The sequence below is a fragment of the Dromaius novaehollandiae genome, chromosome 33 (assembly GCF_036370855.1).
Source record: "Dromaius novaehollandiae isolate bDroNov1 chromosome 33, bDroNov1.hap1, whole genome shotgun sequence".
In the NCBI taxonomy this organism is placed as follows: Eukaryota; Metazoa; Chordata; class Aves; order Casuariiformes; family Dromaiidae; genus Dromaius; species Dromaius novaehollandiae.
The window spans coordinates 886,919-914,866 of NC_088127.1; the positions used below are offsets into that span (position 1 = coordinate 886,919).

The 27,948-nt window shown below is 71.7% G+C and overlaps 2 protein-coding genes across 3 annotated transcripts in view; both read right to left on the reverse strand.

The window, feature by feature from the left end:
* Positions 1 to 1,716, reverse strand: part of NFIX (nuclear factor I X) — a 71,839-nt gene extending 70,123 nt beyond the window's left edge. For both annotated transcript variants that reach the window (XM_064499354.1, XM_064499348.1), the window contains exon 1: positions 1,713 to 1,716. The gene's annotated coding sequence lies outside the window, so the exon portion shown is untranslated. The remainder of the gene's footprint in view (positions 1 to 1,712) is intronic.
* MAST1 (microtubule associated serine/threonine kinase 1) lies at positions 669 to 27,576 on the reverse strand. The gene is made up of 26 exons (XM_064499211.1): positions 27,491 to 27,576; positions 25,257 to 25,345; positions 24,354 to 24,429; positions 23,826 to 23,904; positions 23,003 to 23,157; positions 21,832 to 21,907; positions 20,255 to 20,461; positions 18,969 to 19,070; positions 17,892 to 18,021; positions 16,985 to 17,052; positions 16,808 to 16,893; positions 16,484 to 16,692; positions 15,245 to 15,383; positions 14,781 to 14,913; positions 13,700 to 13,865; positions 12,622 to 12,723; positions 11,231 to 11,353; positions 10,007 to 10,116; positions 8,319 to 8,434; positions 7,668 to 7,831; positions 6,419 to 6,616; positions 4,877 to 5,106; positions 3,660 to 3,782; positions 2,893 to 3,029; positions 2,326 to 2,504; positions 669 to 1,697 (listed from the first exon to the last, which is right to left on the reverse strand). The coding sequence occupies exons 1-26, from the start codon at positions 27,532 to 27,534 to the stop codon at positions 1,060 to 1,062; spliced, it is 3,879 nt and encodes a 1,292-aa protein (XP_064355281.1). The 5' UTR covers positions 27,535 to 27,576; the 3' UTR covers positions 669 to 1,059.
* Between the last annotated feature and the right edge of the window lie 372 nt (positions 27,577 to 27,948).

Below are 27,948 nucleotides of genomic sequence, written 5' to 3' on the forward strand. Positions count from 1 at the left end.
TTGGGGGGGTTTCAGGGTGCTGGGGAGTTTGGGGGCATTTGAGGGGGATTGGGGGGTTTCAGGGTGCTGGGAGTTTTGAGGCATTTGGGAGGTTTTGGGGGCTTTCAGAGCGCTGGGGAGTTTGGGGGCATTTTGGGGTGGTTTGGGGGGATTGGGGGGTTTCAGGGCGCTCAGGAGTTTTGAGGCACTTTGGGGCAGTTTGGGGGGATTGGGGGAGTTTCAGGGCACTGAGGTATTTGGGGAGGGTTTGGGGGGGTCTCAGAGTGGGGCGGGCACCCGGACGCCTGGGTCCCCGTGATGGGCCCTGCCAGGCCCCCCCCCATCGCTCCTCCCCCATCGCTGGGCCAGTCCCTGTGCCAGGGTGGGCGCCCGGACGCCTGGGTCCCATCCTTTGGGGCAGGGCTTGGTGATGTCACCTGCGGGCTGCCCCGTGATGTCACCACCCTGGCAGGACCCACCTGTGATGTCACCGGCCAGAGAGGATGCCCACCCAGGCTGCAGCCACGCCGCTCTGATGTCACCGGCCCGCACAGGTCACCCCCCCCATCACCATGGCTGTGACATCATGCCCGCCCCATCAGTGACATCACAGCTGTGACATCACCACCGCACTGCCACCAGTGGTTTGGTTGTGACACCCCCACGTCCCCAGCACGAGTGAGCCCATAGCTGTGGCATCATCATTCCATTAATGACATCATAGCTGTGACATCGCCATTCCCCCATCAGTGACATCATAGGTGCGACATCATCCCCCTCCTGCCAGCGAGTCCACAGTTGCGACATCACCATTGCTCCTCCATCAGTGACGCCGTAGCGGTGACGTCATCATTCACGTCAGTCCGGTCAGAGCTGTGACCTCATCATTGCTCCTCCCCCAGTTACACCGCAGCAGTGACATCATCCCCACGCCACGAGTGACATCAGCGCTGCGCCCTGGCCCTGCCCGTAGCCGGCGGCGTCCGAGTGATGCCGCCGTGACATCGCCGCTGTCCCGCCCCGCCGGTGACGTCATCGCCACGGCGTCAGCAGCGGGGAGACGAGGGGGGCGGGGGCGGCTCAGGGGGCCGGGGGGCCGCGGGGGGGCTCCACCAGCAGCGGCACCGGGGGCCCCCCCTCGGGCTCGCCCCGCCGGCCCTGCTCGTGCTCCTGCACCGGGCTCAGCGCCTTGGGGGGGCCGCGGGGCGGCCGCTCGGGCTCCTCGCCCGCCCCGGGGGGGCCGTCGCCGCCGGGGCCCCCCAGCAGCAGCGGCAGCTCCTGGCGGCCGAGGCGGCGGGCGGCGGGCGGCGGGGCCTCGCCGGGGCTCTCGCCCTCCCACTCGAGCAGGCTCTGCAGCGGCGGCTCGGCGGGGAAGTCCTTGCGGGGCGCCTCGAGGCCGTGCTTGCGGGGCAGCGGCGGCGGCGGCGGCTTCTCGGGGGCGGCGCGGCGGCCCAGGCGGGGCGACTCGGCGCTCTTGGGGTGCAGCTTGGCGGGGAAGGCGGGGGCGGCGCGGGCGGGCGGCGAGGCGGCGGGCGGCGAGGGCGTGTGCGCCAGCGGCGACAGCGGGATGCTGCCGGCCGACTTGCAGCGGGCGGCGCGGTACTGCCGCTGCAGCTTGGGCGAGAGGCCGTGCAGCGAGCTGGGCCGCAGGTGGGGCCCCGGCGGCGCCGGCGAGGGCGGCGCGCTCGAGCCCGGCGAGCTGCCCGGCGACGAGGCGCCTGCGGGGCGGCGGCGGCCTCAGCGCGGGCCCGGGGCCTCCCCGCCGCCCGCCAGGCCCCGTTGCTATGGGCCTGTTGCTATGGGCCCTGCGCGGCTCCCGTAGCTCCGCCCCGTTGCCACGGTCCCTCTCGCTCACCCGGCCCCGTTGCTATGGTTCCTCCCGCCCCCCGCTGGTCCCGCCCCCACCTCTCCCGTGGCTCCGCCCCGTTGCTATGGTTCCTCCCGCCCCCCGCTGGCCCCGCCCCCACCTCTCCCGTGGCTCCGCCCTGTTGCTATGGTTCCTCCCGCCCCCCGCTGGCCCCGCCCCCACCTCTCCCGTGGCTCCGCCCCGTTGCTATGGTTCCTCCCGCCCCCCGCCGGTCCCGCCCCCACCTCTCCCGTGGCTCCGCCCCGTTGCTATGGTTCCTCCCGCCCCCCGCCGGTCCCGCCCCCACCTCTCCCGTGGCTCCGCCCCGTTGCTATGGTTCCTCCCGCCCCCTGCCGGCCCCGCCCCCACCTCTCCCGTGGCTCCGCCCCGTTGCTATGGTTCCTCCCGCCCCACCCCAGCCCCGTTGCCATGGTTCCTCCCGCCCTCCGCGGCCCCGCCCCCGTTGCCCCGGCCCCTCCCGCCCCCGGCGGCCGCCGTACCGAGGGCGGCGTCGGGCGCGCGCGGCGGCTGCGTGGGGGAGCGGGCGGCGCGGGCGTGCGTGGGGGAGCCGGGCAGGCTGTCGCTGGACGAGAGCGAGCGGCTGAGCGAGGACAGCGAGCGGCTGGTGTGGAGCAGCGAGGCCTGGCGGGCCAGGTGCCGGAACAGCGAGCTGCGCCGCCTGCCGGGCCGGGGGTGTACTCAGGGCGAGGTCCGCCACCGCCCCACAATGCCCCGCGGTCCCGCCTTGCCCCTCCACAGCGAGCGGCGGCGCCTGCTGGCGCGGGGGAGGCACCGCGGGGGTCCGCCACCGCCCCACAATGCCCCGCGGGTCCAACCTGCCCGCTTCCCCTGGCCCGGCCTTGTTGACATGGCTCCTCCCGCCCTCCCGAAGCTCCGCCCCGTTGCCAAGGACTCTCCCGCCTCCTGTTGGCCCGCCCCGTTGCTATGGTTCCTCTCGCCCCCGTTGCCATGGCCCCTCCCACCCTCCCAAAGCTCCGCCCCGTTGCCATGGTTCCTCCCGCCTCCCCGGGCCCCGTTGCCATGGTTCCTCCCGCCCCCCCCCGCACCTCTCCTGCCCCTCCTTGGCGCCGCCGCGGCGGTTCCTCCGCGCCATCTTGGCGGTGCAGGGCCCGCGGCGCGCGGGGCCCACCCGGATCGACGTGTTCTCGAAGGGCGTCGTCGTCACCAGCACCCGCGTCCCGCTCTGCGCCCCGCGGCAGCCATGGCACCCCGGGGCACCCTAGAGCACCCCGTGGTGCCCCACGGCACCCATCACCCCCCACCAGCCCCCGCGTCCAGCAGTGGTGGCACCGACAGCCACCACCGACACCCGCAGCACCCCACGGCACCCACCACCACTCAACAGCACCCAACACCACTCAACGGCACCCATCACCACTCAACGGCGCCCACCACCACCCAACGGCACCCAACACCACCCAATGGTGCCCACCATCACCCCATGGCACTCACCATCACCCCATGGCACCCAGCACCACTCAATGGCACCCACCACCACCCAATGGTGCCCATCACCACCCCATGGCACCCACCACCACTCAACGGCACCCACCACCACCCAACAGCACCCACCACCACCCCATGGCACCCACCACCACTCAACGGCACCCACCACCACCCAACAGCACCAACCACCACCCCATGGCACCCACCACCACCCAATGGTGCCCACCACCACCCAACAGCACCCACCACTGCCTGCCAGCACCCCACGGCACCCACCACCACCCAATGGCACCCACCACCACCCAATGGCACCCACCACTACCCAATGCCCCCCCGTAGCCCCGGCGCGGCCCGGGCGGCGGCCGACCTTGAGGATGAGCTCGACGACCTCGGTGTGCACCAGCCCGTGGACGGGCTCCCCGTTGACGTGGGTGATGAGGTCGCCCGCGCACAGGCCGGCCTCATGCGCCGGCCCCCCCTCCTCCACGTGCTGCCATGGCACCGTGTCACCGCCGGGGCGGTGGCACCCACCGGTGCCACCCCGCAGCACCCGCCGGGCACCCACCCGCCACCGCCGGGCACCGGGGCTGGCCTTACCCACAATGCCCTGGGGCAGGTGGCCCCACTCAGCTCCACTTGTGTCCCCCTCCCATGTCCCCAACACCTCATGTCCCCTCATCCCATGTCCCCTTCCCCACGTCCCTGTGTCCCTACCATGTCCCCATCCCCGTCCGCCCGTCTGTTCCCCCGTCCCTGTCCCATCTTGTGTCCCCGTCCCCTGGTGTCCCCCCACGTCCCACTGGCCCAGATGACATGGACGCTGTAGACGTCGCTGTCGCCCCGTCCCTGTGTCCCACCATGTCCCTGTCCCCAAGTCCCTGTGTCCCTGTGTCCCCGCTGGCACAGAAGACGTGGTGGACACTGTAGACATCGCTGTCGCCCATGTCCCTGTCTCGCCATGTCCCACCATGTCCCCACATCCCCGTCCCCGTCCCCATGTCCCTCATGTCCCCGTGTCCCCGTGTCCCCACTGACCCAGACGACGTGGTGGACGCTGTAGACGTCGCTGTCGCCCATGTCCCCATCCCCATGTCCCCATGTCCCCGTGTCCCCGCGTCCCCACTGACCCAGACGACGTGGTGGACGCTGTAGACGTCGCTGTCGCCCATGTCCCCATCCCCATGTCCCCGTGTCCCCGTGTCCCCACTGACCCAGACGACGTGGTGGACGCTGTAGACGTCGCTGTCGCCCATGTCCCCGTCCCCATGTCCCCATGTCCCTCATGTCCCCACGCGTCCCCACTGACCCAGACGACGTGGTGGACGCTGTAGACGTCGCTGTCGCCCATGTCCCCATCCCCATGTCCCCGTGTCCCCGTGTCCCTGCGCGTCCCCACTGACCCAGACGACGTGGTGGACGCTGTAGACGTCGCTGTCGCCCATGTCCCTGTCCCCATCCCCGTGTCCCTGTGTCCCCACGTGTCCCCACTGACCCAGACGACGTGGTGGACGCTGTAGACGTCGCTGTCGCCCATGTCCCTGTCCCCATCCCCGTGTCCCTGTGTCCCCACGTGTCCCCACTGACCCAGACGACGTGGTGGACGCTGTAGACGTCGCTGTCGCCCATGTAGACGCGGATGGCGCGCAGGGTGAAGCCGTACTTCTTGCCGGCGCGCTGGATGGCCACGGGCGCCCGGGGGGCGGCCACGGCGGGCGCCAGGTCCCGGCTGGGCGACGAGTCCCGCGACGACGGGTCCGACGACAGCGACCGCGGCGACATGGGCGACGCCAGGGGCGAGCCGCCCCCCCCGTCCCCTGCGCACGCGCTGGCACCCGCCGCGGGCCCAGGCGTCCGGGGACACCCCCACCCCCCCCCAGGGACCCAGGCGTCCGGGGACATCCCCCCTCCATGGGGGCCCAGGCGTCCGAGAACCCCCCCAAGGGACCCAGGTGTACGAGAACCCCCCCCCGCAAGGGACCCAGGTGTCCAGGACCCTCCCCCCCCCAGGGACCCAGGCGTCCGGGGACACCCCCCACCCCCCCCAGGGACCCAGGCGTCCGGGGAACACCCCTCCCCCCCCCACCAAAGGACCCAGGCGTCCGGGCACAGCACCACAACTGCTGGTCCAGGGTGGGGAATTTTGGGGTCCTGGGGGGATTTGGGGGGCCCCAAAGTTGGGTTTGGGCATCCCGGGAGGGATTTGGGGGCCCAGGGTGTGTTTTGAGGTGTCCAAGGTGGATTTGGGGGTCCCAGAGATGGATTTGGGGGTTCCAGGGAGGATTTGGGGGTCGCAGGGGGGATCTGGGGGTCCCAGAGATGGATTTTGGGGTCCCAGAGGGGATTTTGGGGTCCCAGGATAGATTTGGGGGTCTCTGAGATGGATTTTGGGGTCCCAAAGATAGAGTTTGGGGTCCCAGGTGGAATTTGGGGGTTGAAGGGGGGATTTGGGGGTCCCAGAGATGGAGTTTGGGGTCCCAGGATGGATTTGGAGGTCCCAAGGATGGATTTGGGGGTCCTGGGGGGGGATTTGAGGGTCCCAGCATGGATTTGGAGGTCCCTGAGATGGATTTTGGGGTCACAGGGGGGATTTGGGGGTCCCTGAGATGGATTTTGGGGTCCCAGGATGGATTTGGAGGTCCCTGGGATGGATTCGGGGTTCCCAGGGATGGATTTTGGGGTCCCAGAGATAGATTTGGGCGTCTCAGGGATGGATTTTGGGGTCCCAGGTGGGATTTGGGGGTCCCAGAATAGATTTAGGAGTCCCAGAGATGGATTCGGGGTTCCCAGGGATGGATTTGGGGGTCCCAGGGAGGATTTGGCGGTCCCAGGGATGGATTTTGGGGTCCCAGAGATGGATTTGGGGGTCCCAGGGATGGATTTTGGGGTCCCAGAGATGGATTTGGGCGTCCCAGGGATGGATTTTTGGGGTCCCAGGGAGGATTCGGGGTTCCCAGGGATGGATTTTGGGGTCCCAGAGATGGATTTGGGGGTCCCAGGGATGGATTTTGAGGTCCCAGGGATAGATTTGGGGGTCCCAGGGATGGATTCGGGGGTCCCAGGGATGGATTTTTGGGGTCCCGGGGGGGATTTTGGGCCCGGGGGGGGGTCGCGGGCCCCGTCACCCACCGCTGGGGATGATGACGGAGAGGGCGGTGGCCGAGGCCGACTTGGTGACCTTGGCGGGGCCGCGGGGGCTGCGCTTGTCGGTCGCCGTCGCCGCCGTCTCGGGCGCCAGCGCCGGGTGCCGCGGCCGCCGCAGCCCCAGCTCGGCCCGGGCGGGCGCCTCCCCGGCCCGCGGCCCCCGCTCGCCTGCCGGCACGGCCGCTAGCAGGGGCCCAGGCGTCCGGGAGCCCCGCCACCCCCCCCGGCAGGGACCCAGGCGGCCGGGAGCCCCGCCACCCCCCCCCGGCAGGGGCCCAGGCGTCCGGGAGGCCTGTCACCCCCCACACACACACACCCGGCAGGGACCCAGGCGTCCGGGGACACCCATTCAACCCCCCCCCCCAGGGGCCCAGGCATCCGGGGGCGCCCTTTCGACCCCCCCTCCAGGGGCCCAGGCGTCCGGGACACCCATTCAACCCCCCCCCAGGGGCCCAGGCAGCCGGGACACCCATTCCAGCCCCCCCCAGGGGCCCAGGCGTCCAGGACACCCATTCAACCCCCCCCCTCCAGGGGCCCAGGCATCCGGGACACCCATTCAACCCCCCCCCAGGGGCCCAGGCGTCCGGGACACCCATTCCAGCCCCCCCCAGGGGCCCAGGCATCCGGGGGCACCCATTCAATCCCCCCCCTCCCAGGGGCCCAGGCATCCGGGGGCGCCCATTCGACCCCCCCCCCCCGGGGCCCAGGCGTCCGGGACACCCATTCCAGCCCCCCCCAGGGGCCCAGGCATCCGGGGGCACCCATTCAATCCCCCCCCTCCCAGGGGCCCAGGCATCCGGGGGCGCCCATTCGACCCCCCCCCCCCGGGGCCCAGGCGTCCGGGACACCCATTCCAGCCCCCCCCAGGGGCCCAGGCATCCGGGGGCACCCATTCAATCCCCCCCCTCCCAGGGGCCCAGGCATCCGGGGGCGCCCATTCGACCCCCCCCCTGGGGCCCAGGCGTCCGGGACACCCATTCCAGCCCCCCCCAGGGGCCCAGACGTCCAGGGCACCCATTCACCCCCCCCAAGGGGCCCAGGCGTCCGGGGGCACCCATTCAACTCCCACCCCCCCCAGGGGCCCAGGCGTCCGGGACACCCATTCAACTCCCCCCCCCCCAGGGGCCCAGGCGTCCGGCCCCCAGCCCCTCGGACCCCTCACCCCCACCCCAGAGGCACCCACCTGCCCCCACCCCACCCCCCCGCCGGGAGGGCCCAGGCGTCCGGGACTGACCGTGCTCGTCGGGGGCGTCGCCGTTGCGGGGGGGCGGCGGCCGCTCCTCGGGGGGGGCCCCGGGGCGCCCCGGCTCCAGCAGCGCCGAGAAGCGGCGGCGGGCGCCCGGGGGGGGGCTGCCATCGCCCTCGGTGCCGGCGGCCTCCGCGCCCGGCCCCCGCTTCCTGCGGGACCCAGGCGTCCGGGCCCACCCCGCGCCCGCCGCCCGCCTGCCCCCCCACAGCCCCCCCCCCCCCCCGGGGCCCAGGCGTCCGGGAAGGGGGCTCTGATCTGCCCTCCCCCCCCCGCCAAGGGACCCAGGTGTCCGGGCATCCCCCTGCACCCCCCCCCCACAGGGACCCAGGCGTCCGGGCACCCCCCACCCCGGGGCCCAGGTGTCCGGGCACCCCTCTCCCCACCCCAGGGACCCAGGCGTCCTGCCCCCCCACCTCCCCCGGCAGGGACCCAGGTGTCCAGGCACCCCCCCACCCCGGGGCCCAGGTGTCCTGCCCCCCCCCCCCCGCAGGGACCCAGGCGTCCGGGCACCCCCCCACCCCAGGGCCCAGGTGTCCGGGCGCCCCTCTCCCCACCCTATGGGACCCAGGCGTCCGGGCACCCCCCCCCCCGGGGCCCAGGCGTCCTGCCCCCCCCCGTCCCCCCGTGCGGGCTCACAGCTCGGGGGAGGCCGTGCGCCAGCCCCGCTCACGCCGCCCCGGCTCCTCGCGCGCCCGCGCCTTGGCCGCCGCCTTGGGCTCCTGCTGCGCCAGCTGCTCCAGGCTGCTGTACACCTGCCCCCCCCCGCGCACGCCTCGCACCGGGGCTCGCACGGGGGCTTGCACGGGGGCTTGCACGAGGGCTCACATGGGGACTTGCACCACAGCTTGCACCAGGGCTCGCACGGGGGCTTGCACAAGGGCTCACACGAGGGCTCGCACCAGGGCTCGCACCAGGGCTTGCACGGGGGCTCGCACCAGGGCTCGCACCGGGGCTTGCACGGGGGCTCGCACGGGGGCGCACACGAGGGCTCGCACCAGGGCTTGCACGAGGGCTTGCACCAGGGCTCACACGAGGGCTCGCACCAGGGCTTGCACAAGGGCTCGCACCAGGGCTTGCACGAGGGCGCACATGGGGGCTTGCACGAGGGCTCGCACCAGGGCTTGCACAGGGGCTTGCACAAGGGCTTGCATGAGGGCTCACATGGGGGCTTGCACCACAGCTCGCACCACAGCTCGCACCACGGCTTGCACCACGGCTTGCACGAGGGCGCACACGAAGGCTTGCACGAGGGCTTGCACCACGGCTCGCACGAGGGCTCGCACAGGCACTCGCACCAGGGCTTGCACCAGGGCTTGCACCAGGGCTCACACAAGGACTCGCACGGGGGCTCACACCGTGTCTTGCATGAGGGCTTGCACCAGGGCTCGCACCGCGGCTTGCACGAGGGTTTGCACCAGGGCTCGCACCAGGGCTCACACTGCGGCTTGCACTGGGGCTTGCACGAGCGCTCACACGGGGGCTTGCACGAGGGCTTGCATGGGCACTCACACCGCAGCTCGCATGGGGGGCTCGCACGGGGGGGCTCGCACCAGCGCTTGCACGGGGGCTTGCACAGGGGGATGCACCAGGGCCCACATGAGGTCTTGCACAGGGGCTTGCACGGGGGTTGCACGAGGGCTCACACGAGGGCTCGCACGGGCGTGTGCGCACCAGGGCTCACACAAGGACTCGCACGGGGGCTCACACCAGGGCTTGCATGAGGGCTTGCACCAGGGCTCACACGGCCACTCGCACCAGGGCTTGCACCGTGTCTTGCACGAGGGTTTGCACCAGGGCTCACACCAGGGCTCGCACCAGGGCTCACACTGCAGCTTGCACTGGGGCTTGCACGAGCGCTCACACGGGGGCTTGCACGAGGGCTTGCATGGGCACTCACACCGCAGCTCGCATGGGGGGCTCGCACGGGGGGGGCTCGCACCAGCGCTTGCACGGGGGCTTGCACAGGGGGATGCACCAGGGCCCACATGAGGTCTTGCACAGGGGCTTGCACGAGGGCTCGCACGAGGGCTCGCACGGGGGTTGCACGAGGGCTCGCACGGGGGTGTGCGCACCAGGGCTCGCACGAGGGCTCGCACGAGGGCTCGCACGGGGGTTGCACGAGGGCTCACACGGGGGGGGGGGCTCGCGTGAAGGCCGCGTACCGGCACCGCGCACGAGGACCCCGGTGCCGCTGGCAGGCCTCGCACGGGGCCGTTGCACGGGGCTGCTGCCTCGCACGGGGCCGGACGCCCCGGGGGCTGGTGCGAGGGGCGTGCGAGGGGTGTGCGAGGGGCGTGCGAGGGGCGTGCGAGGGGGGGCCGCACCTTGCTGAAGCGGGGCGAGCAGGAGGAGAACTGCCGGATCTCCACGGGTTCGTCCTCCGTCGTGTCGTCCTCCTCGTACGAGGCCACGTGCTGGTAGCGGTCGGAGCGCGCTGGGGGGGGGGCGTGAGCGCCGGGGGGGGGGGTCCCGGGGTGGGGTGGGGACCCAAACAGGGGCCCTGGGGGGGGTCCCAGGGCTGGGGGAACCCTTACGGGAGTCCCTGAGGGGGTCCCCGGGGGGGGCCAGGGGGTCCCAGGCATGGGGGACCTTTTGAGGGGACTCGGGGGGGGTTGGGGGGGTCTCAGGGAAGTCCCAGGGGTTTCCCATGGGGCTTGGGGGAGGTTGGGGGGGTCCCAGAGAGGGCTTGGGAATCCCAGGGGGATTTTGGGGTCCCAGGCGGGGTTTGGGGGGGTTGCGGGTCCCATGGGTGGGTCTGGGGGTCCCGGGGGGGTCTGGGGGTCCCAGGGGTGGGTCTGGGGGTCCCAGGGGGGTCTGGGGGTCCCACGGGGGGGGTCTGGGGGTGACACTTGCTGTCGAAGTAGCTGGTGTCCTCCTCGGACTCGAGGTGGGGGATGGACCCGGGGCGGTTGGGGGTCCTGGGGGATTTGGGGGTCCCGGGGGGGTTGGGGGTCCCATGGGTGGGTCTGGGGGACCCATGGGGGGGTCTGGGGGTCCCACGGGGGGGGGTCGGGGGTGACACTTGCTGTCGAAGTAGCTGGTGTCCCCCTCGGACTCGAGGTGGGGGACGGACCCGGGGCGGTTGGGGGTCCCGGGGGGGGTTGGGGGTCCCGGGGGGGTCTGGGGGTCCCAGGGGTGGGTCTGGGGGACCCATGGGGGGGTCTGGGGGTCCCACGGGGGGGGTCGGGGGTGACACTTGCTGTCGAAGTAGCTGGTGTCCCCCTCGGACTCGAGGTGGGGGACGGACCCGGGGCGGTTGGGGGTCCCGGGGGGGGTTGGGGGTCCCGGGGGGGTCTGGGGGTCCCAGGGGTGGGTCTGGGGGACCCATGGGGGGGTCTGGGGGTCCCACAGTGGGGGGGTCGGGGTGACACTTGCTGTCGAAGTAGCTGGTGTCCTCCTTGGACTCAAGGTGGGGGACGGACCCGGGACGGTTGGGGGTCCTGGGGGATTTGGGGGTCCCGGGGGGGGTCTGGGGGTCCCGGGGGGGTCTGGGGGACCCATGGGGGGGTCTGGGGGTCCCACGGGGGGGGTCTGGGGGTGACACTTGCTGTCGAAGTAGCTGGTGTCCTCCTCGGACTCGAGGTGGGGGACGAACTCGGCCTTCTGCCGCAGCAGCCCCGTCCAGTCGAGCGCCGCGAAGAAGCCGTGGAGCTTCACCTCCTGCGCCCCGCCTGCCGCCGCCGGGGACGGGGGACACGGGGGGGACGGGGGGGACACCGGGGGACATGGGGGGACATGGAGGGACGGGGGGGACATGGGGGGACACGGGGGGACACAGGGGACACAGGGGACACGGAGGGACACGGGGGGACATGGGGGGACACGGGGGACACGGGGGACATGGGGGGACACGGAGGGACATAGAGGGACAGGGGGGACACGGGGGGACACGGGGGGGACGGGGGGGACGGGGGGGACGGGGGGACATGGAGGGACACGGGGGACATGGGGGGACACGGGGGAAATGGGGGACATGGGGGGACACGGAGGGACATAGAGGGACAGGGGGGACACGGGGGGACACGGGGGACATGGGGGGACACGGGGGAAATGGGGGACATGGGGGGACACGTGAGCAGGGCTCCCAGGAGGGTCCCGGCAGGTCGGGGGTCCCCACCAGTGTCCCCAGGGGTCCTGAGCGGCATTTGGGGGGTCTCAGGGGCTTCCCGGGGGGGGGTGTTCCCGGGGGGGGTGTTCCCGGGGGTCCCAAGGGTGCTTTGGGGGTGCCGGGGGCTTCCCGGGGGTCCCGGGGACGTTTTGGGGGGGCCCAGGGTGGCTCCCAGCAAGGTCCAGGGGGGTGTTTTGGGGGGTCCAGAGGGTGTTTTGGGGGGTGTTTTGGGGGGGTCCCGGGGGGGCCGTGCGCTCACCAGCGCCCAGGCGCAGCAGGGGGTCCCGGGGGGGGTGTTTTGGGGGTGCTTTGGGGGCTGTTTTGGGGGGCCCCGGGTGGTGTTTGGGGGGGTCCCGGGGGGGTGTTTTTTGGGGGGGTCCCGGGGGGGGGGGTCATGCTCACCAGCACCCCGGTGCAGCAGGGGGTCCCGGGGGGGTGTTTTGGGGGGTGTTTTGGGGGGGTCCCGGGGGGTGTTTTTGGGGGGGTCCCGGGAGGGTGTTTTTGGGGGGTCCCGGGGGGGTGTTTTTGGGGGGGGTCCCGGGGGGGGTCACGCTCACCGGCGCCCAGGCGCAGCAGGGGGTCCTGGGGGGGTGTTTTGGGGGGTGTTTTGGGGGGGTCCCGGGGGGTGTTTTTGGGGGGGTCCCGGGGGGGTGTTTTTGGGGGGGTCCCGGGGGGTGTTTTTGGGGGGGGTCCCGGGGGGGGTCACGCTCACCGGCGCCCAGGCGCAGCAGGGGGTCCCGGGGGGGTGTTTTTGGGGGGGTCCCGGGGGGGTGTTTTGGGGGGGTCCCGGGGGGGTGTTTTTGGGGGGGTCCCGGGGGGGGTCACGCTCACCGGCGCCCAGGCGCAGCAGGGGGTCGGGCTGCAGCAGGCAGGAGATGAGGTGCTGGGCGTCGGGGGGCAGCGCCTCGTCCCCCTCCGGCCACAGGATCTCGTCTGCGGGGACGCGGGGGGGGACACCGGGGGGGGACACCGGGGGGGGGACACCGGGCGGGGGGGGGACACGGGCACCCGGTTACGCTGCCGGGCCCTGTCCCCTCCCCACGCCCCGGGGCGCCCCGTGTCCCCATCCCTGTCCCCAAGGTGGCCGTCCCCGTCCCCACGTGTCCCCGTCCCCACGTGTCCCCCCTGCGTGTCCCCGTGGGTGCCTGTCCCCGTGGGTTCCCCCCGTCCCTGTGGGTCCCCAGGCCTGTCCCTGTCCCCATGGGTCCCCCTGGCTGTCCCCGTGGGTCCCCACTCCTGTCCCCATCCCCACGGGTCCCTGTCCCCATCGCTGTCCCCAAGTGTCCCTGTCCCCAAGGGTCTCCATCCCCATCCCTGTGGGTCCCTATGTCCATCCCTGTCCCCATGCTTGTCCCCAAGGGTCCCCATCCCCGAGGGTCCCCTTCCCCAAGGGTCCCCATGTCCATCCTTGTCCCCATGGGTCCTCCTGCCTGTTGTCGTCCCCATGGGTCCCTGTCCCCATCCCTGTCCCCATCCCTGAGGGTCCCTGTCCCCATGGGTCCCCGTCCCCGTCCCCATCCCCGAGGGTCCCATTCCCCATGGGTCTCCATGTCCATCCTTGTCCCCATGGGTCCCCGTCCCTGTCCCCATCCCCGAGGGTCCCTGTCCCCATGGGTCCCTGTCCCCATGGGTCCCCATCCCCGCGGGTCCCCGTCCCTGAGGGTCCCCATGTCCATCCTTGTCCCCATGGGTCCCCGTCCCCGTCCCCATGGGTCCCCGCTTGTCCCCGTCCCCGTGTGTCCCCGTCCCCGCGTGTCCCCGTCCCCGCGGTGCCCGTCCCCGCGGGTCCCCATGTCCATCCTTGTCCCCATGGGTCCCCGTCCCCGTCCCCATCCCCGAGGGTCCCCGTCCCCATGGGTCCCCGTCCCCGTCCCCGTCCCCGCGGTGCCCGTCCCCGCGGGGTGCCCACCGGAGATGACCTGCCCGAAGAGCTCCTCGGGGGTGTCCCCGAAGAAGGGCACGCAGCCCACCAGGAACTCGTAGAGGACGATGCCCATGGCCCACCAGTCCACGGGCTTCCCGTAGCCCTGCCGCAGGATCACCTCGGGCGCGATGTACTCGGGGGTCCCGCACACCTGCCGCGGGGGCGGGCACAGCGTGGGCCACGCCCCCCCGGCCAGGCCACGCCCACCGCCGCGGCCACGCCCGCCGCAGCGGCCTGCAGCGGCCTGGGGGCCTTCTCCACCCTCCTGGAGGTTGGCCGTGAGGCCCCGCCCACACCGGGTGGCCCCGCCCACACCGGGTGACCACGCCCACAATTTCCCCGCCCACCACGGTGGCCCCGCCCACCCGCTCGTCAAGGAACAGGCTGGGGTCCTTCTCCAGGTGGCCCCCGGAGAGGTTGGTGGTGAGGCCCCGCCCACACCGGGTGGCCCCGCCCACGCCGGGTGGCCCCGCCCATCCAGGTCCCGCCCACACAGAGGCCCCGCCCACCCCGTGGCCCCACCCACCTGCTTATCACCGGGCTCACCAGGGTCCTTCTCCAGGTGGCCCTCGTAGAGGTTGGTCATGAGGCCCCGCCCACACCGGGTGGCCCCGCCCACACAACGTGACGTCGCCCCTCAAGGACACGCCCATCCAGTGGCCCCGCCCACCTGCTGATCCCAGGACTCACCAGGGTCCTTCTCCGTGTGGCCCTCGTAGAGGTTGGTGGTGAGGCCCCGCCCACACCGGGTGGCCCCGCCCACCCAGGACACGCCCACCGCGGAGGCCCCGCCCACCCAGAGGCCCCGCCCACCTGCTTGTCATGGAACTCGCGGGCGTCCTCCATGTGGCCCTCGTAGAGGTTGGTGGTGAGGCCCCGCCCACACCTGGCAGCCCCGCCCACACCAGGTGGCCCCGCCCACCCCAGAGGCCCCGCCCACCTGCTTGTCGCGGAACTCGTGGGCGTCCTTCTCCAGGTGGCCCTCGTAGAGGTTGGTGGTGAGGCCCCGCCCACACCAGGTGGCCCCGCCCACCCCGGCCCCGCCCACCCCGGAGGCCCCGCCCACCTGCTTGTCGCGGAACTCGCGGGCGTCCTTCTCCATGTGGCCCTCGTAGAGGTTGGTGGTGAGGCTCATGAGCCCCATCTTGGAGAGCCCGAAGTCCGTGAGCTTCACGTGGCCCAGCGAGGTGATGAGCAGGCTGCGGGGCGGCGCCTTGGGACCGCGTCCCCCCCCCGGGGACCCCGGCGGCCGGGGCGGCCCCCGAGGGACCCGCGTCCACCCTGGGGCCCTGGGGACCCGCATCCACCACCCCCGGGGACCCGCGTCCACCCCGGGACCCCGGGGACCCGCATCCACCACCCCCGGGGACCTTGGTGTCCAGGATGGCCCCAGGGACCCGCGTCCACCCCGGGACCCCGGGGACCCGCATCCACCACCCCCGGGGACTCACGTCCACCCCGGGACCCCGGGGACCCCGTCACCCCGCCCCCCCCCCACCCGGCGCGCGGGGCCCTGGCGTCCGGGCGCACTTGTCGGGCTTGAGGTCGCGGTGGACGATGCCGTAGTTGTGCAGGTACTCGAGGGCCAGGACGGTCTCGGCGAAGTAGAGCCGCGCCAGCTCCACCGGCAGCGCCCCGATGTGCTTCAGCAGCGTGGCGCAGTCGCCGCCTGCCCGCGTCACACGCGTGTGACACGCGTGACACACACACGGCTCGCACACGTGCGACACGGAGCCCCACGGACAGCACCCCGGCGCGGCGCAAAGCCCCCCGGCAGCACATAGAGCGGTGGTGTAGCAAGGCAAAGCGCCCCGTCGCGACACGGAGCAGCCTGCCGCGACACGGAGCACCCCAGCCTGACCAAAAGCGCCTTGTCGTGGCACAAGGTGCCCCCGGCGCAGCTTGAAGTGCCTTGTCACGACGCAAAGCGCCTTGTCGTGACATAAAGTGCCCTGTTGTGACATAAGGCGTCTCTATTGCAACACAAGGCACCCCGTCGCAATATAAAGTGCCTCATCAGGATAGAAAGTGCCCCGTTGCAGCATAAAGCACGCTGTCGTGATATATAGTGCCCTGCCATGCTATAAAGTCCCCTGTCATGAGACAAAGCGCTCCCATCGTGATATAAAGTGCTCTGTCCTGGTATAAAGCCCCTCCTTTGGGATATAAAGCCCCCTGTTACGATATAAAGCTCCCTGTCACAACATAAAGCTCTCCTGCTGCGATATAAAGCCCTCCTGTCACGACATAAAGCTTCTGTCACGATATAAGGTGCCCCGTCATGATGTAATCCCCTCCCACTGCGATATTAAGCCCTCCTGTTGCAACGTGAAGCTGCCTAGTCATGACATAAAGCCCTCCCATTGTGACATGGAGCCCCCCCGTCGCAATATAGAGCCTTCCTGCTGTGATACCAAGCACACCGTCACGATACGAAGCCTCCCCGTCATGATATAGAGCCCTCCTGCCACGATATGAAGCACCCCATCGTGATACGAAGTGCTCCGTCGTGATATAGAGCCCACCCGCCATGATACGAAGTGCCCTGTTGCGATATGAAGCCCTCCCGTCGCGATATGAAGTGCACCGTCGCGATACGAAGCGCCCCCGTCGCGATATAGAACCCCCAGTCGCGATACGAAGTGCCTTGGTGTGATATGAAGCCCTCCCGTCGCGATACGAAGTGCACCGTCGCGATATGAAGCGCCCCCGTCGCGATATAGAGCCCCGCGTGGCGATATGAAGCGCCCGGTCGCGCCGCGGCCCTACCTTCCACGTACTCCATGACCATGCAGAGGTAGCGCTTGGTCTCGAAGGAGCAGAACATGCTGACGACGAAGGGGTTCTCGGCGAAGGTGAGGATGTCGCGCTCCACGAACGCCTGCTGGATCTGGTTGCGCAGCAGCAGGTTCTGCTTGTTGATCTTCTTCATGGCGAAGCGCTGCCGCGTCTCCGTGTGCCGCACCAGGTACACCGCCCTGCGGGCCCAGGCGGCCGGCTCGCACCCACCCCCACCCCGGGGGGCCCAGGCGTCCGGCCACCCCGGGCCCAGGCGTCCCCCCCGCCGGGGCCCCGGCGTCCGGCCCCGCGCACCCGTAGGCCCCGTTGCTGATGAGTTTGATGGTTTCAAAGTCGCTTTCGCCTGGCGGCTTCTTGGCCCTGGGAGCGGCGCCGCGGCCCTGGGGGGGGGACACGCGACGTCACACGACGTCACGCGACGTCACGCGACGTCACACGATGTCACGGGGGGGGTCGCGGCCCGGCGCCCACCTCGGCCCCCTCCTCGGTCTCGGGTGTGTTGGACCCGCCACTGTCGGGCTCCTCCAGCCGCACCACGTCTGCGGAGCGCGGGGCGTCACGCGGGTGGGGGGCACGCGCGGCGGGGGGGCCGCGGCTGCCCCCACGCACGCCTGCCACACGCGTGTGCACCACCCACACGCATGTGCACCCCGCGCAACCCCCCACGCGTGTGCACCCCGTGCAACACCCTCATTTGCACCCCTCTGCACACGTGTGCACCCTGCAAACCCCCCACACGCGTGTGCATCCCATGCATGCGCCCCATGCAGCCCCCCCCTCATGCGTGTGCACCCCGTGCAACCCCCATTTGCACCCGTGCACCCCTTTGCACACGTGTGTGCACCCTGCAAAACCCCCCACATGCGTGTGCATCCCATGCATGCGCCCCATGCAACCCCCCACACGCGTGTGCACCCCGTGCAACCCCCATTTGCACCCGCCACCACGCGTGTCCACCCCATGCAACCCCCCACACGTGTGTGCACCCCGTGCACCCCCCGTTTGCACCCACCACCACGCATGTCCACCCCATGCAACCCCCCACACGCGTGTGCACCCCATGCACCCCCCGTTTGCACCCACCACCACGCATGTCCACCCCATGCAACCCCCCACACGCGTGTGCACCCCATGCACCCCCCATTTGCACCCACCACCACGCATGTCCACCCCATGCAACCCCCCACACGCGTGTGCACCCCATGCAACCCCCATTTGCACCCACCACCACGCATGTCCACCCCATGCAACCCCCCACACGCGTGTGCACCCCATGCAACCCCCATTTGCACCTGCCGCCACGCGTGTGCACCCCATGCAACCCCCCACACGTGTGTGCACCCCGTGCCCCCCCCTTGCACCCCCGCACCCGCGGTACCGGGGAAGGGGTCGCGCGCCAGCCCCAGCTGCCCGATGATGTAGCGGGGGATGTCGCTCTTGAGCAGCCCCGCGCGGGCCTGGCCCTCCGCCGCCGCCAGCAGCTGGTAGAACTCGGCCGGGTCGAACTCCTGCGGCGGCACGTGGGGCGACACGGGCCGTCACGCGTGTGCAGCGGAGGGCGTCACGCGTGCGCAATGTGGGGCGTCACGTGTGTGCAATGCAGGCCGTCACGTGGGTGCAATGCGTGCCGTCGTGAGTGTGCAACATGGGGCATCACACGTGTGCAACGTGGGCCATCACGCGTGTGCAGCACGGGCCGTCACGCGTGTGCAATGCAGGCCATCATGTGGGTGCAACACGGGCCATCATGCGTGTGACACAGGCCATCACGTGTGTGCAACATGGGCCATCACATGGGTGCAACATGGGCCGTCACGCGTGCACAACGCGGGCCGTCACACACGTGTGTGACACTGTCGGCCTGGCCTTCATGCGTGTGTGACACCGGCCGTCACGCGTGTGCTGGCGCGTGTGACAGGCCATCATGCGTGTGCAACATGGGCTGTCACACATGTGCATCACAGGCCAGCACACACGTGTCAACACGGGCCATCACGCGTGTGCCACCACTCGTGGCCAGCGTGCCGTGGCGGGAGCCGTGCATGGGTGCACGCAGGCAGCTGTGCACACGCGTGTGCACCGTCACATGTGCACATGCATGTGCATGGTCACGTGTGCACACGCGTGTGCGCCCGGCCCCTCCCGCCTTTGTCCGGTCCCCGCGATGCGCCGTCGCCATGGCGCCGCCCCGGCAACACGGCTGTCGCCGTGGCAACAGCCACCGCATCGCCCCGGCTCCCCATTGGCTGAGGCCGAGGATTGGCCGGGCCATCGTCAGGGCGACCGCGGGGGCCCCGTCTGATTGGCTGTCGGGGATGGCGCAAGCGGGGATGGGGGGGGGGGGGGAAGGATGCTGGGGGGGGCACAGGGCCCGGACGCCTGGGCCCCCAGGGATGAGGTGGGGCCCCCCCCAGACACCTGGGCCCCCCCGGACGCCTGGGCCCCGGGGACTCACCAGGCACTCGAGGAGCCGGGCCGGGCGGGAGATGATGATGAGCAGCTTCTTCACCAGCTGGGTGACGAAGGCCACCTCCTGCGACTCCGAGCGCTCGTAGGCCTGGGGGGGGAGGGCGGGGGGGTCCCACCGAGCCCAGTTCGGGTCCCGTTGAGCCCAGTTGGGTCCCGGGGACCCCGCTGGATCCTGGAGGGTCCCTGGGGTCCCACTGGGTGCTGCCGAGTCCCATTTGGTCCCAATGGATCCCACTGGGTCCCGTTGGGTCTGGTTGGGTCCCATTGGGTCCTGTTGGGTCTAATTGGGTCCTGTTGGGTCCTGGGGGCTCCTGTTGGGTCCCATTGGGTCCCGGGGGCCCCTGTTGGGTCCTGTTGGGTCCTGGGGGCTCCCATTGGGTCCCATCAGCTCTTGGGGGCTCCCACTGGGTCCCATCAGGTCCTAGGGACTCCCGTTGGGTCCCGGGGGCTCCCATTGGGTCCCATCAGGTCCTAGGGGCTCCCATTGGGTCCCGGGGGCTTCCATTGGGTCCCATCAGGTCCTAGGGACTCCCATTGGGTCCTGGGGGCTCCTGTTGGGTCCCGTTGGGTCTCATGGGGTCCCTGGCATTCCCATTGGGTCCCATCAGGTCCAGGGGGCTCCTATTGGGTCCCATTGAGTCCCAGGGGTTCCTGTTGGGTCCCATCAGGTCCCAGGGGCTCCAATCAGGTCCCATCGGGTCCCGTCGGTTCCCGTGGGGTCCCAGGGGTCCCGTTGGGTCCCACTGGGTCCCATCAGTTCCCGTGGGGTCCTGGGGTCCCGCTCGGTCCCATCAGGTCCCATTGGGTCCTGTTGGTTCCCATGGGGTCCCAGGGGTCCCGCTCGGTCCCATCAGGTCCCATTGGGTCCCGTCGGTTCCCGTGGGGTCCCAGGGGTCCCGTTGGGTCCCATTGGGTCCTGTCGGTTCCCATGGGGTCCCAGGGGTCCCGTTGGGTCCCATCAGGTCCCATCGGGTCCTGTCGGTTCCCGTGGGGTCCCAGGGGTCCCGTTGGGTCCCATTGGGTCCCGTCGGTTCCCATGAGGTCCCATTGGGTCCCGTTGGGTCCCGTTGGTTCCCACGGGGTCCCAGGGGTCCCGTTGGGTCCCGTCGCTTCCCGTGGGGTCCCAGGGGTCCCGTTGGGTCCCATCAGGTCCCGTTGGGTCCCGTTGGGTCCCATGGGGTCCCAGGGGTCCCGTTGGGTCCCGTCGGTTCCCGTGGGGTCCCAGGGGTCCTGCTGGTCCGCGGGGGGGGGGGGGACGCGGGGGACGCTCACGTCCTGCAGCAGCCGCTCCATGTTCTCCTGGAGCTCGTAGAAGTAGCCGGAGGTGATGAGGCCGTGGCGGGCCTTGGCCAGGCAGTCGCGGGCCAGCTCGGCCAGCTGGTGCTGGATGAAGCTGAGGGCGCCGTCGGCCAGCGGCAGCCCCCCGGGGCCGCAGCCCCGCACAAACTCCTCCAGCCGCTCCTCCATCTGCGCCGTCGCCTGCGGCCCCCCCCCCCCCCAACCCGGCGGCGTCAGTGCCCGGCGGGGCCCAGGCGTCCGGGCTGCTGAGACCCCACCGGCCACCCACCGCCACCCATGGGCCCAGGCGTCCGGGCTGCTGAGCCCCCCCCCACCCAGGGACCCAGGCGTCCGGGCTGCTGAGCCCCCACCGTGGCCACCCATGGCCACCCAGGGACCCAGGCGTCCGGGCTGCTGAGCCCCCACCGTGGCCACCCATGGGCCCAGGCGTCCGGGCTGCTGAGACCCCACTGGCCGCCCACCGCCACCCATGGGCCCAGGCGTCCAGGCTGCTGAGCCCCGCCCCCACCCGGGGACCCAGGCGTCCGGGCTGCTGAGACCCCGCCGGCTGCCCATGGGCCCAGGCGTCCGGGCTGCTGAGCCCCCCCCCACCCAGGGACCCAGGCGTCCGGGCTGCTGAGCCCCCACCGTGGCCACCCATGGGCCCAGGCGTCCGGGCTGCTGAGCCCCCCCACCCCCACCCAGGGACCCAGGCGTCCGGGCTGCTGAGCCCCCCCCCCCGCCCAGGGACCCAGGCGTCCGGGTGGCCGAGCCCCCACCAGCCCCCCATGGAGGATCCCCCCAGACCCCCATAGTCCCCCAGCAACCCCAGCCCCCCCCCAATTCCCAGAGCCCCTCCCAGGCCCCCCAGGCCCCCCCCATAGCCCCCCCAGGACCCCCAGATGCCCCCCAGACACCCACAACGTCCCCATGGGCCCCCCAGGACCCCCTGGGGTCCCCCTAAGACCTCCAGACCCCCTCCCAGACCCCCATAGCCCCCCCATAGCCCCCCCAGGACCCCCAGATGCCCCCCCAGACCCCCACAGCGTCCCCATGGGCCCCCCAGGACCCCCTGAGGTCCCCCTAAGACCTCCAGACCCCCTCCCAGACCCCCATAGCCCCCCCCATAGCCCCCCCAGGACCCCCAGATGCCCCCCAGACCCCCACAGCGTCCCCGTGGGCCCCCCAGGACCCCCCGAGGTCCCCCTAAGACCTCCAGACCCCCTCCCAGACCCCCATAGCCCCCCCAGGACCTGTGGATGCCCCCAGAGACCCCACAGCCCCCTCCAGGACCCATAGATCCCCCCCGGACCCCCACAGCCCCCCCCAGGACCCATAGATCCCCCCAGGACCCCCATAGCCCCCCCAGGACCCTCTGGACCCCCACAGCCCCCCCCCGGACCCACAGATCCCCCCAGGACCCCCATAGCCCCCCTCGGATCCCCCAGGACCCTGAGGAGCCCCCCAGACCCCCATAGCCCTCCCATAGCCCCCCCCAGGACCCCCAGGTCCCTCCCAGGACCCCCAGAGCCCCTCTATAGCCCCCCCCCGGCCCCCCCCCGGCCCCCCACCTTGGGGAAGCGCTCCTTGTAGACGTGGTTCATCATGACGATCTCGTTGTCGTAGGAGGAGGGCGAGCGCCCGGGGCTGGGGGGCAGCGCCGTGGGGCCGGGCCACCACCGCCACCACCGCCACCACCGCCCGCGACCCACGGACGCGACACGCGGACGCGACACGCGGACGCCCGGTGTCCCCATGCTCCTTGGTGTCCCCAGTGTCCCTGGTGTCCCCATGCTCCCTCATGTCCCCAAGCTCCCCGGTGTCCCCAAGGTCTCTGGTGTCCCCAAGGCCTCTAGTGTCCCAATGCTCTTTGGTGTCCCCAAGGTCCCCAATGTCCCCAAGGTCCCCAATGTCCCCAAGGTCTCTGGCGTCTCCAAGGTCCCTGGTGTCCCCAAGGTCTCTGGTGTCCCCAAGATCCTCGGTGACCCCATGTTCTTTGGTGTCCCTGGTGTCCCCAAGGTCTCTGGTGTCCCCAAGCTCCCCAGTGTCCCTGGTATCCCCCTGCTCTCTGGTGTCCCCAAGGTCCCTGGTGACCCCACATGCTCTTTGGTGTCCCCAGTGCCCCCCTGCTCCCTGGTGTCCCCAAGGTCCCCGGTGTCCCCAAGGTCCCCAGTGCTCCCAAGGTCCCCAGTGTCCCCCATGCTCTTTGGTGTCCCTGCTGCCCCAAGGTCCCCAGTGTCCCCAAGGTCCCTGGTGACCCTACATGCTCTTTGGTGTCCCCGGTTTCCCCATGCTCCCCGGTGTCCCTGATGTCCCCAAGGTCCCCGATGTCCCCATGCTCCCTGGTGCCCCTGGTGTCCCCGGTGTCCCCCTGCTCCCTGGTGTCCCCAAGGTCCCCGATGTCCCCAAGGTCCCCAGTGCTCCCAAGGTCCCCGGTGCCCCCCAGGTCCCCAATGTCCCCAAGGTCCCTGGTGCCCCCAAGGTCCCCAGTGTCCCCAAGGTCCCTGATGTCCCCAATGTCCCCAAGGTCCCCAAGGTCCCCAGTGTCCCCAAGGTCTCTGGTGTCCCCAAGGTCCCTGATGTCCCCAATGTCCCCAAGGTCCCTGGTGCCCCCCAGGTCCCCAGTGTCCCCAAGGTCTCTGGTGTCTCCAAGGTCCCCGGTGTCCCCAAGGTCCCCGCCGTCCCCATGCTCCCTGGTGTCCCCAGTGTCCCCGGCGCCCCCCGGCCCCGCGCGGCCCCCACCTGAGGCTGCGGGAGCGGGGCCGGGGGGCGGCGCGGGCCCCCTCGTCCTCGGCGAGGCTCTCGGAGCTGCCGAAGTGCCGCGAGAGGAAGCGCAGCTCCTCCGGCGTCGGCTGCGCCGGCAGCTGGTGCAGGCGCTCCTGCGACGAGCACGACGACTGCGCCCCACGGCGCCCCACGCCGTCACCCCACGGCGTCCCCGCCGCCCCACGGCGTCACCCCACGGCGTCCCCCGCCGCCCCCCGGCGTCACCCCCCGCCGCCCCGCGCAGCTGGTGCGGGCGCTTCTGCGACGAGCACGACGACTGCGCCCCACGGCGCCCCACGCCGTCACCCCACGGCGCCCCACGGCGTCACCCACCGCCCCATGGCATCACCCACGGCGTCCCCCATCGCCCCACGGCATCACCCCCCGCCCCATGGCATCACCCACGGCGTCCCCCACCACCCCACGGCGTCCCCCACCGCCCCACGGCGTCACCCACAGCCACCCCATGGCCACCCCCCACTGCCCCACAGCTGCCCCCCAGCATCGCCCACTGCCAGCCCCGTGGCATGGCCAGGGCTGACCCATAAGCAGCCCCACAGCTGCCCCACGGCAGGTCACAGCCAACCCACAGCCAGCCCCACAGCCAGCCCCACGGCAGGGTCAAGGCTGCCCCATAACCAGCCCCACGGCATAGCCATGTCCAGCCCCCCAGCGAGGCTGCAACCGACCCACAGCCGACCCCCCCGGTGTGACCCCCGGCGAGCCGGCCCCCCCCGCGGCCGTGGGGGCTCCGTGGGGGGGGCCGTGGGGCGCCGTGGGGCTGGACCCACGGACTCACCGAGACGGTGGAGCTGGGCGTGTTGGTGCCATAGCCGGAGGAGGGCAGCGACGCCAGCGACCAGCGGCGCCCGTCGGCCCTGGGGGGCGGCGGGGGGGGCGTCAGGGGCCCAGGCGTCCGGGCACCCCCCCCCCACCTGCTGCTGCCTCCCACCACCTGGGTGTCCCCCCCCCCCCCCCGGACGCCTGGGTCCCTCCCTGCACGGGGGGGGGTCCCCACCTGGGTGCCCTGCTCCTCTCCCAGGATGCCTGGGCCCCCCCCCGGATGCCTGGGCCCCCCCCGGACGCCTGGGCCCCTCCCGGACGCCTGGGCACCCCCCAGATGTCTGGACCCCCCCCGCACATGGGGGGCCCCCACCCAGACACCTGGGTCCCCTGCCTGGATGCCTGGCTGTCCCCCCCCCATGGCAGTTCCCCCCCCCTGCCCAAGACACCGGGTTCCCCCCACCCAGACGCCTGTGCCCCCCGGATGCCGGGCCCCCCCCCCCCCCGGACACCAGGGCCCCCCCGGACGCCGGGGCCCCCTTACCGGCGGGAGGAGGCGAAGGAGAAGTGGGCCGGGGTGCTGGGCGAGAAGTTGCGGGGACTGTCCAGGGGGCTGCTGCCTGCGGGGGGGGGCACACGTGTGGGACACCCCCCCGCCACCCCCCCGCCAGGCTCCGCCCACATGCCAGGGGCGGGGCTAAATGGATCCCCCCCCCCAGGGGGGCCCTGGAGCTTTTGGGGAGGGTTATGGGGGTGCTGGGGGGGTCCCTGGAGGGGTCTGAGTGGGTCCCTGGGGGGGCTCGGGGGGGTCCCAATGGGTCCCTGGGGGGGTCCTGGGGGCTTTGCGGGGTCCCAATGGGTCCCTATGAGGTCTGAGGGGGTCCCTGGGGGTCCCTGGGGGGCTTTGGGGGTCTCAGTGGGTCCCAGAGGTGTCTGGGGGGGTCTCGGGGGTCCCGGGGGGGGGCCAGGGCATCCCTGGGGTTCCCCATAGGTCTGGGGGGGTCCAGGGACTTGGGGGGGGTCCCTGTGGGGTCTGGGGTGTCCCTGTGGGTCTCCCGGGGGTTTTGGGGGGTCCCCGGGACTCTAGGGAAGTCCCCATGGGTCTGGGGGGGTCCAGGGGCTGTGGGGGGTTCCCTAGGGGTCTCCCGGGGGGGTTGGGGGTCCCAGGGACTCTAGGGGGATCCCTATGAGTCAGGGGGGTCCAGGGGCTCTGGCGGGGGTCCCTATGGGTCTCTGGGGGGTCTGGGGGTCTCTATGGGTCTGGGGGGGTCCCAGGGGCTCCTTGAGGGGGGTCGGGGGTTCCTGGGGCTCTGGGCGGTCCCAGGAGGTCGCTGGGGGGGGGGCGGGAGCTGTGAGGCTCCCAGGGGGGTTGGGGGCATTGGGGGGTCCTGGGGGGGTCCCGGGGGGGCGTTGGGGGTCCGGGGGGGCGGGGGGGGGCCGGACTCACCGATGTGGCCGGGCAGGGGCGAGTGCGGCCGCGGCAGCGTCGGGGAGGTGCTGGTCAGGATCAGGCTCTTGCGGTTGCTGGTGCGGCAGCTGCGGGGCCGGGGGGGCCGTGACAGGCCGTGACGCCCCCCCCAGGCATCCGGGTCCCCCCCCAACCCTCCCAGCGGACCCAGGTGTCCGGACTTGCCGCCCACCCCGAAACCGGGCTGTTCACTCTGAGCCCTACTGAGGGCCGCTGGAGGTGGGTGCTGGGGGCGGGGCCTCAGGGGAAAGGGCGGGGTGTGGTTTGGGGCGGGGCCGTGTGACGTCACACCCTGCAGGTCCCTGCGGCTGGGGGGGGGCAATATTTACGTCGGGGAGACGCCCAAGCCGGGGAGGGGGGACACGCGTGTCGATGCGTGTGCAGGCGTGCGGCTGCACGCGGGCGTACACGCGTGGGGCATGTGTGTGCGTGTGCACGTGCGAGCGCTCACACGCGTGTGCACGCACGCGCCCCGACACCCGAACACGGCCCACGCCGCACGCCAGCACACGCCTGCACACGCCTGCACACGCCTGCACATGCCACCACACGCCTGCACACGCCTGCACACGCCGGTCTGGGCCCCACACCCCCTCGCACACGCGTGTGCCCCCGGCTGGGGCCTGCCCCCCCCCCAGCATCCAGTCCCGGCTGGGGGGGAGACACTGGGCTGGGGGGGTTGGGGGGGGAGGATGCAGGGTGCTGGGGGAGATGGAGGGTGCTGGGGGGGAGATGGAGGGTGCTGGGGGGGGAGATGGAGGATGCAGGGTGCTGGGGAGATGGAAGGTCCCAGGGGGATGTGGGGTGCTGGGGGGGGATGGAGGGTCCCGAGGGAGATGGAGGGTGCTGGGGGGGAGATGGAGGATGTTGGGGGGGAGATGGAGGGTGCTGGGGGGAGATGGAGGATGTTGGGGGGAGATGGAGGGTCCCGAGGGAGATGGAGGATGTTGGGGGGAGATGGAGGGTCCCGAGGGAGATGGAGGGTGCTGGGGGGAGATGGAGGGTCCCGAGGGAGATGGAGGGTGCTGGGGGGAGATGGAGGATGTTGGGGGGAGATGGAGGGTCCCGAGGGAGATGGAGGGTGCTGGGGGAGATGGAGGGTGCTGGGGGGAGATGGAAGGTCCCAGGGGGATGTGGGGTGCTGGGGGGGAGATGGAGGATGGGGGGGGATGCAGGGTGTTGGGGGGAGACGGAGGGTGGAGGGTGCTGGGGGAGATGGAGGACGGAGGATGCTGGGGGGGATGCAGGGTCCCGGGGGGATGCAGGGTGCCGGGGGGGGCCACGGCGCTGGGGGGTGCAAGGGGGCAATGGAGGGATGGTGGGAGGGATGGAGGATGGAGGGGAGGATGGAGGGATGGAGGATGGAGGGGAGGATGGAGGGAGGGGGACGGCGGCTGGGAGGATGGAGGGATGGCGCTGGCTGGGGGGAGGCCGGGGGGGGCCGGCGCTGGCGGGGGGGCGATGGCCGCGGGGAGGGATGGAGGGAGGGATGGAGGGAGGGAGGGATGCGGTGGGGTGATGGAGGGATGATGGATGCTGGGCTGAGGGAGGGCTGCAGGGCTGGATGGAGGGATAATGGGAGGCTGGAGGGAGGGATGACGAAGGGATGCAGGGAGGGATGCAGGAGGGAGGGATGACGAAGGGATGCAGGAGGAATGGATGGAGGGATGCAGGGATGGAAGGATGCAGGGAGGGCTGGATGCAGGGATACAGGAGGGATGGATGGAGGGATGGATGGAGGGATGCAGGGAGAGATGGAGGGCTGGATGCAGGGATGCAGAAGGGAGGGATGCAGGAGGGAGGGATGCAGGGATGCAGGGAGGAATGGAGGGATGTATACAGGAGGGTTAGATGGAGGGATGGATGGAGGGATGCTGGATGCAGGGATGCAGAAGGGATGGATGCAGGGCTGGATGGAGGGATGCAGGGCTGGATGGAGGGATGCAGGAGGGCTGGATGGAGGGATGCAGGGATGGATGGAGGGATGCAGGAGGGCTGGATGGAGGGATGCAGGAGGGATGGATGGAGGGATGCAGGAGGGATGGATGCAGGGATGCAGGAGGGATGGATACAGGGGGGACGGAAGGAGGGATGCTGGATGGGGGGTGCTGCATGGGGGGTGCTGGGGGTGCTGGAGGGATGCCGGAGGGCTGCATGGGGGGTGCTGGGGGGCTGGGTGCTGCCGGGGGGGGGGCGGGGGGGGGCGGCGGTACCTCTTGGTGCGGCGGAACATGCTGCTGTCCAGGAAGAACGGCATGAGCCGGGGCGCGGGCACGGACCGGCCGCCCGGGACAGCCCCCCCGGCCCCCCCGGCCCCCCCGGAGCCCCTCGGAGCCCCCGGAGCCTCCTCGGGCGGCGGCGGCGGCGGCGGCTCGGCGGGGCCCGGCGGGAGCGGCGGCGGCGGCTGCAGCGGCGGGGGCGGGGCCTAAGGGGGCGGGGCCTAAGGGGGCGGGGCCTACGGGGGGCTGCAATGGGGGTGCAGCGGGGGGGGGTGCAATGGGGGGCAATGGGGATGCAATGGAGGGTGCAATGGGGTGAACTGGGGGTGAACTGGGGGGGCTGCAATGGGGGCAATGGGGTGAAATGGGGGGCTGCAATGGGGGGGTGCAATGGGGCTGCAATGGGGGTGAAATGGGGGGCTGCAATGGGGGGCAATGGGGGGCAATGGGGG

Excerpts from the sequence above, each read along its gene's own strand:
- MAST1 (XM_064499211.1), bottom strand. The coding sequence starts at position 27,534 with ATGCCGTTCTTCCTGGACAGCAGCATGTTCCGCCGCACCAAGAG. Across the intron at positions 16,693-16,807 it reads ATCAGCAACGGGGCCTACGG|GGCGGTGTACCTGGTGCGGC; the intron begins GTGCGCGGGGCC and ends CTGGGCCCGCAG. Across the intron at positions 13,866-14,780 it reads GCGAGTTCCGCGACAAGCAG|GTGTGCGGGACCCCCGAGTA; the intron begins GTGGGCGGGGCC and ends CCCCCGCGGCAG.